At 41.4% G+C, this 7,566-nt stretch overlaps 1 protein-coding gene across 4 annotated transcripts; it reads left to right on the plus strand.

Moving 5' to 3' along the window:
- COQ3 (coenzyme Q3, methyltransferase) lies at nt 1-7,534 on the plus strand. Of its 4 annotated transcripts, none has more exons than XM_030236229.2 (7): nt 1-99; nt 1,018-1,141; nt 1,514-1,666; nt 1,822-1,921; nt 3,486-3,728; nt 4,912-5,071; nt 6,480-7,534. In XM_030236229.2, the coding sequence occupies exons 1-7, from the start codon at nt 24-26 to the stop codon at nt 6,686-6,688; spliced, it is 1,065 nt and encodes a 354-aa protein (XP_030092089.2). In that variant the 5' UTR covers nt 1-23; the 3' UTR covers nt 6,689-7,534. The 4 variants fall into 4 exon arrangements, with proteins under 4 accessions (XP_030092089.2, XP_030092090.1, XP_050828587.1 ...); XM_030236230.2 differs by having other exon boundaries at nt 3-99; nt 1,044-1,141; XM_050972630.1 differs by having other exon boundaries at nt 9-99; nt 1,048-1,141.
- Nucleotides 7,535-7,566: the final 32 nt, after the last annotated feature.

Consider the following 7,566-nt stretch of genomic DNA (forward strand, 5'->3'; position numbering starts at 1 on the left):
GAGCGGCGGCGGCAGCGGCGGCCATGTGGGCGGCCCGAGCGCTCACCCGCGCCCTGCGGCGCCGGCGGGCGGCGGCCGCGCTGCCGGGGGCTGCGGGCGGTGAGCGGGCGCTGGGCGAGCGCGGCAGAAAGGGAGGGAGGGAGGGCGAGCCCCGGCGCGGCCGGCGGCAGGGGCGGTGTAACGGGGCTTCGCTTCGCCGGCTCCCTCACAGCCGGGCCCCGCAAACCTCCGACCGGCGGCGGCCCCGGGCGTGTGTCTGTGTGTCTGGCAGCTGCCGGCCCTGTCGCACGGCACTCCCAGCCCGGCGCCGGCCGGTCGGAAAGGTGTTCCCCTGCCGCCTCCTTTGCAGTCCGGAGGTGTCTGGATCGCTCCATCGCTCACTGCGGCCTAAAATCGTCTTCAGGGGTGGTTTACTCTGGGTACAGTGAGGCATTGCTGTGATTCGGGAGCACTTCGAGAGCAGGCAGCAGCTGGGTGTGAGCGAGTGTTCGCCGTGCTTGGGAGAGCCCTGCGTGGGCTAAGCAGGAGCGGAGAACAATTGCAGAATATTGTCCCTGGCCCGTTTGTGCACCGTCCTTGGGGTTTTTTGCTTAGGTTTCCTTACCGGTTGGTACAATGCAGAATGAGTGTACAGCTGTGTATGTCTCTTTCCAACACATAATAAACCTAGTACTGCTGAGTGTGTGTGTGTGTGCACAGCTTATGGTCAGGGTAAACATTTTGGGGAAATTCACACTAACTGAAACATTTCAGTTGCATAAAAAACTCTTTTCTATTCAGTCTCTGAATGTGAAAATTATATACAAATTATTGTCCAACATTTGAGGAGTACGGGCGTGGTGAACTAGCATACATTCTTTTATTTAATCCCTGACTCGGTAAGTACAATAGTGAGCAAATGTGCAAAGATTTGCATGGTTAGTATTCTGCTAGAGCAGCACTCTTACAACTAGGTGTTTTGTCTCTGACTTCCTGTAAAGCTGATGCTTTCCATTTGGTTGTCTTTTATTTATGCAGATGACCATGCTGATCTGTCTTTTCAGACAGGTCTGAGAGATATCCTTCAGGACTCCAACAGGAAAAGACAGCTGAAATCTGGTAGTACCTTGCCTGTCTCTCTGACTGAAATGAAAAGCAACATGTAAGTATTGTTGCTAAAATTACCCTGTGTGATGAGGGCTATCCTTTTTTGTAGCAATTTAATTTGACTTTGTGACTTCGTGACAGTGTCACGTGGAGCTGTTTTTATATCTCACACATCTGAATGTTTGATGTGGCCTGTTCTTGTTTTACTAATTGCCAACTTAAAAATTACAGGCCTGCAGCCATCTGTTTGGGAAGATATGTTACCCATACAGTGTATAATATCTGTATGCCACTAAAAAAGTGGAACTTGAATCTCTAAAGAAACATGAATTTTACCTTTTTGCATTTTCCAATGCTGTATTTGTTTTTCCCGTATTTCAGCTGACATGGAATCATAGTATTGGTTTAATGAGCTTTCATTATTTAGATTCACTGGGAAGAGACCTTTCAGCACTTCACACTCATCAGTGGATTCAAAGGAAATTAAAAAATTCCAGCTCCTTGCACATAAGTGGTGGGATGAAGAAGGAGAATATGCGGCCCTTCATTCTATGAATGATATTAGAGTGCCATTTATTAGGTATGGTTTTGAAGACAGATTTTTTTTAATATGTACTATTTCTGTATGACCTCAGAAAATACTGTAAAAAGGCTAATTACCAGTACTTAAGATAACTACAGCATCTATTGGAGCACCTTGTGTGTTCAACCTTAATCCCATCTCTTTTCTTTCAGAGATACTCTGTTGAGCATGAGTAGTAATTATCATCTGGGAAATCCACTCTCTGGAATCAAGATTCTTGACGTGGGCTGTGGAGGAGGACTGCTGAGTGAGGTAAGAAACAGTGAGCTCTGTTTTCTTCTTAAAAGGCTTGCAAGGTATTTGAAATGTTGTACTAATTACTGCTTAATTTCTAATCCCCCAAGGAGGACTTTTTCTCTTCTATGATATGTTAGTTACTGAGTAGAGTGCAGTGCACTCATACAAAAAACCCCATAGAGTATTTGGTTTACACAGAATGAGGGAGTTGGTAATGAGAAATTCTAAAACTCTGAGATTCTAAATCAGGAAAATAAGATTTCAAGCACTGTAAAGTAAAGGAGAGGGGAAGAATGATGAAACAATCCTTAAATATTTCTAATATTTCTTTTTTTTTTTTTTTTTTTTTTTTTTTACTTTATAAGTCTAGGTAGGAATACTTGGAATCACGAACATCCTCATTACCAAAGAAACAATTTTTGTTATAAACTTGTTCTTACACATTCATTTATTTGAACTGCTTATCTTCAGTGTTTTACATGGGGGTGGGGAGTCTCACCTTTGATTTGATCCCATGGGAAATGCATGGAATAACATCAAGCTCCCAAATCATACCCTCTCCTGTGTCAGTAGAGATTGCTGTGGTAAAGGGGCTGATGTTACAGTGGCTTCCAGAGAAGTCTGCATAAACTTAGGACTAAGAAGTTACTGTTTGTGGTAGTAGAGCACTGTCCACACAGGCTCTGAACAGTGCTGTGTCCCATCAGTAGGCAAGGGATGAATTTAGGGTTACAGATCTGGGTGCCTTACCCTGGGAACTTCAGCATCTGAAGTGAGGTGTTACAGAGGGACCTGAATCTCTCCCATGTTTTCTTTCTTTGTTTTTTCTCCTCTTTTGAGCAAAATCTTGTAGCCTTGTGAGAGGGGTCTCTCCAACAATGCTGGCAAAACTGCTGTGCTGCATCACCTTCTCAGGCTGAACAACTGGTGAATTTCAGGTTGGAATATCATACTTGTGGTCATGTTCTACAGCCTGTTTCAGTTTCAGAAGAGGTGATGACTAAGGTGCTAACCTTGGAGTAAGAAGACCCTGGAGAAACCTGAGTGACAGCCAAGGCTGATGCTATCCTAGTAAACATCAGTGTTTAGTTCTCAGCAGTGAGAAAGTCCCAGAGATAATCACATATTAAGTAACCATTAAAAAGATATGAGGATTTACCATTACAGGTGGATGTTGAAGAAAGTAATGACAGTAATTAAATAGGGCATTGTTTTCTCCCCTTTAATTACTGTGTTGATTTTCCCCCTTTGTTTTTCCTGTATCAGAGAGTGGTAGTGGAAGAAATCTTTATTTGGTGTAACAAAATGAACTGAGAACAAATTATTTAAAAAGACAATTTAGATGTGTGTATAGTCCACTATATAATTTTCTAAGAAAATTAACACCACCTTTCCCAAATATAAGGGTGTTTTTGCTTTAATAAACATTTAAAATAAAATTGCCAGATCAGAGCTCATAATTTACTGTTGTTTGTCTTGTGTTGATACATTCTGCATCTTGTATGCACATTGCAAAGTTTCAGAAACCTTTAAGTAAATTGTTTTCATGCAGAGAATAAATTACACTCTTTTTTATTAGCCTTTAGGTAGACTGGGAGCTTCAGTTACTGGAATTGATCCTGTGGAGGACAACATTAGAACAGCAGATCGGCACAAGTCATTTGATCCAGTCCTGGCCAAGAGAATACAGTACAAGTCCAGTTCACTGGAGGAGATTGTGGAAGAGTCTATGGAAACCTTTGATGTAATTGTAGCTTCTGAAGTAGTGGAGCATGTGGCTGACCTTGAAATGTTTATCAAGTGTTGCTCTCAGGTGTTAAAGGTAAGAGAGTTTTTGCTTTCATTATTGGGAATATTAATTCTCTTTTATTATTGTGGCTTTTTGAAAAGAGTGTGAAAACACATCTGCACACATTTCTCCACTAAGTCAGAAGCATGTTCTAGAAGTGCCTTCCGTTCTTCTCCATGATGCAAATACATCTTCCCAAATTCAGTAACCACAGTTAGGGGAAAGTTATTTCTCCAACTCAGCCTCAGAAAAGTGTTAAGGCATTACCTGGCATTGCAGGTTTGCATTGCATCAGGACCTTAAGAAATCTGGGTGCATCTGATTTCACACAGGTGAGAGAAAATGTGGCTGTGCTGCTGTTGATGGACAGTTGTGTCTCAGACTGCATGGGAACTCTGTAATGATGTTTCTGACACAAGATTTTATTCCAGCACTAGCATCACATCAGATTTGATCCTGGATTGCTTTTAAAGGTTCCTAGTTAAGCTTTGGAGATAATCAGATGGTTATTCATCTTGATACTAGTTCATTTGCAAAAGAAGGATGGTAAGCTCAGCACACAAGTGGGAGCTTTTCTTTGATCTCTTTATTTTTCTGGTCATCAGAAGAAATATTAATTATTTCAATTGAATGCACTACTAACTTTTAGGGACAAAGAAATTATCCCTTATTTCTAACAAACAGTACTTTAAGGACTTAGAATTTGTTTCTGTCTTTGTTTCTTTGCCCATGTAATTATTAAAACAAGCATGGCATGGCATTCAGCAGTCTCAAAACTTAAGGAAGTATTTCACATTTTACTTTGGTTTCAATTAAAAAGTGCTTTGTGGTTTTATTTTGGTTTTTTGCTTCATTGGATTTTTTTTTTTAACAAAAGGTATTGTATATGCTCTAATACCTTTTATTTATCCATTTCCTGGGAAGAAAATATTATAAATGACTTTTCTAGGTGTTCTTTGGGCTAGGGAATAGTTTTTAGGCCACCCAAGACCTGATTATGTTGATTCTTTGAAGATTCCTGAGACATACTGTTAGAAAATTATATTCTTTCTTGTATTAAAATGTTATAAATATCTATCCTGGGATGAAATTACTTCTTAGTCTTGCATTGTGTAGACTTTGACATAGACAAATTATTTGTCTTAATGTGATTAAATTTACAATTTTAAAAAACCCAAAAAATTCTTCTAATTGAACATTTTAATATTTTAATTAGCCTGAAGGTTCTTTATTCATTACGACAATCAATAAAACACAATTGTCCTATGTCCTGGGAATTGTGGTTGCAGAAAAAATAATGGGGATTGTACCAGAAGGAACACATGAATGGGAGAAATTTGTTCCCCCTGAAGAGCTGGAGCGCCTCCTGGAATCAAGTAAGTTTCAGGCCAGATGGTGGGAATGGAGAGAGATATCCACATGGTCCCTGTAGAAATGGCAAAAGGATAAGTTAGGTGGGGTGAGTGCTAGCAACAATTTTTCCTGCTTGAGTTAACAGTCATATATTAAGAGTATGGTTCCTGGTTTAAAGACACTGCTGCTTACTAGATTTGCTTAAAATAAATAATATTGAATCCTAAGAATGCAGTGATTACTTGAACAAAATCACTGTTGCAGCTGCCCTCTGTTTAATAGCCTAAATAAAAAATTCCAGTGTTTTCCATTGTGTTCTGGTGACAGAGTGTATGCTCTGAAGTGGTTCATAAGCTCTAGGTCAGGTTTGAGGAATTAACTGTGTTGGCACTCTGGGGCTGCACTGCTGCCACTGCATTGTTTGTTGCCTTTCCTTTGGGAGGAGGCATTTTTATTTTTGGTTTGCTGCTCCGTGTTCTCTATTCATTATGTTACTAAAAGATTTCTTCCAAAATGTTAAGATGAAACCTACCACAAATTCATTAGTCAGTTCTTGAGAAACTCTGTGATACTGATTTTAATTATATCTAATTAAATTACCCTGGTCTGATTGCTTTTAAAATAGACAAAGCAATGAGCTGGGAAGACTTCTGCCCATTGCCCTCCTTCACCACAGATGTTTTAAAACCCTCTCACCAAAAATTTCACTTTGCTCTAGTTCACTGCAAAGAAGCTGGAGTATGAGTAGAGCTATTCTCGTGGCAAGGTCTTTTCCTGGCACTTTGCAGTGATGCCATAAGAAATATGACTAATACTGGTTCACATACTGGTGGTTTTTTTCAGTTTTTCCTTTGAAGGGAGAAGCAGGTGCAGTGGAGTGATTTGTTTTGATAGGGTGTTTGTTTTCTGCCTTCCATCCTGCATCCTGCTGGGACACAGCAGGTCCATGCAGTGAACTGAATGCTGCTCAGCCAGAATGATAAATCACTCTCTTTGCACCGAGTTCTTGATGGCGTTCATGTGTCTTTTTCTTACATTTTTCCATTCCTAAAGGGAATCTGAAGAATCCTTGCAAAGATATGCTCAGATTTTGATTTTGGAGTGTGTGATGTCAACCTGAAGCATGTCTCCACCTTTAGAAAACATTACCAGTCAGCCAGATGGGGAGGTGTGAGGCTGGGGATTTAGCAGAGCCCTGTAGCTGCTGGTGGCGCATGGCCTGGCACAGAGCTGTTACAGCCACTGCCAGGACCTGCTGCCAGCAGCGATGCCAGTGGCACTGCATGTGGGGGTGTCTGCCAAAGGCCAGCTTCCTCCCCAGCCCAGAGGAAGAAGCATGTTTCGGACTTGCTGTTCTAAAGAGCTTGCTGTTGCAGTGACTTACAATATTTAAGAACATCCGTTGCTTTATACGGCTTCTTTCTTTCCCAGATGGCTTTTCAGTCAGGAGTGTGAAGGGGATGTTGTACAATCCGCTCTCGGGCTCCTGGAGCTGGGTGCAGAGCACGAGCCTGAACTACGCGCTGCACGCAGTCAAGGCTGCAGCTCCGGCACAGTCGCACGCCACAGACACCCTGCCAGAGACAGACGCTCAACAGCGCTCGGCCACAGCTGGCACTGTCCCAGACAGCACTGTCTGACTCTGTGGTGATGGACTGTCACCAGAACAGAAAGTGAGCTTTTACTCAGATGGACACAATAAAACCTTTGCCAACAATGAGCTTCCTGTTTGCATCAATAATACACGTGCTATTTTTGGCCAGATACTTAGGGCGGTCTCAAAAAAATCAAGTGCCCACTATCTCAGGAATGTTTTAAGACTGAAATGAGCAAAGCTTTTAAAGAATAAGTATTTTCATGAGAAAGTAGTTTCAAATTGTTGGACAGGGAAATGCAAATTATTCTGTTGGTAGCTTGGAGGGAGCTTTATTATGTGGTAGTGTTTTCAGTCCTGCTGGGAATCAGTTCTCCATAGAATTATGGTGTAGTTGTAGAGTGAGTTAAAAACCACGATGCTGTACAATAAATAAAATGCCTTAAGTATTTTAGATACTTAACTCTGTAAAAATATATGAAACACTTAGGATCTACGAAGACTTTTTTCTGTAATACACCTTCCTCCCTGAACAGGGGAAACAAAATAGCAAACCTTTACTGTTGAGTCCTGCTGTTTCTGCTCTTTCTGGAACTGTGAAAGGGAAGAAGAGTCTCTGAGACCAGAGTCCCTCAGCTGTGAAAGCCCCTTCACCATAAATATACTTGTATCTGTGCCTATTTTTCAACTTTCCCTCTGCCCAAATAAAGAGAGGCTGCAGGTAAAATTTTACTAAGCAACCAGAGCTCCATGCTAGAAGAATGACAGATTAGCAGTCTGTCCTATAACTGAGGTGCCATACCTATTCTTAATGTTCTAGAGCCCGGGTAAGGAAAAGCCATTTACAATTAAACAGAACTTTCTAAATAAAGTGTCATGTGTGTGTCTATGACTGCATCTCCTTCCTTCTTTCTCCTTTTTCTT

The sequence above is a fragment of the Serinus canaria genome, chromosome 3 (genome assembly GCF_022539315.1).
Source record: "Serinus canaria isolate serCan28SL12 chromosome 3, serCan2020, whole genome shotgun sequence".
NCBI classification, from domain to species: Eukaryota; Metazoa; Chordata; class Aves; order Passeriformes; family Fringillidae; genus Serinus; species Serinus canaria.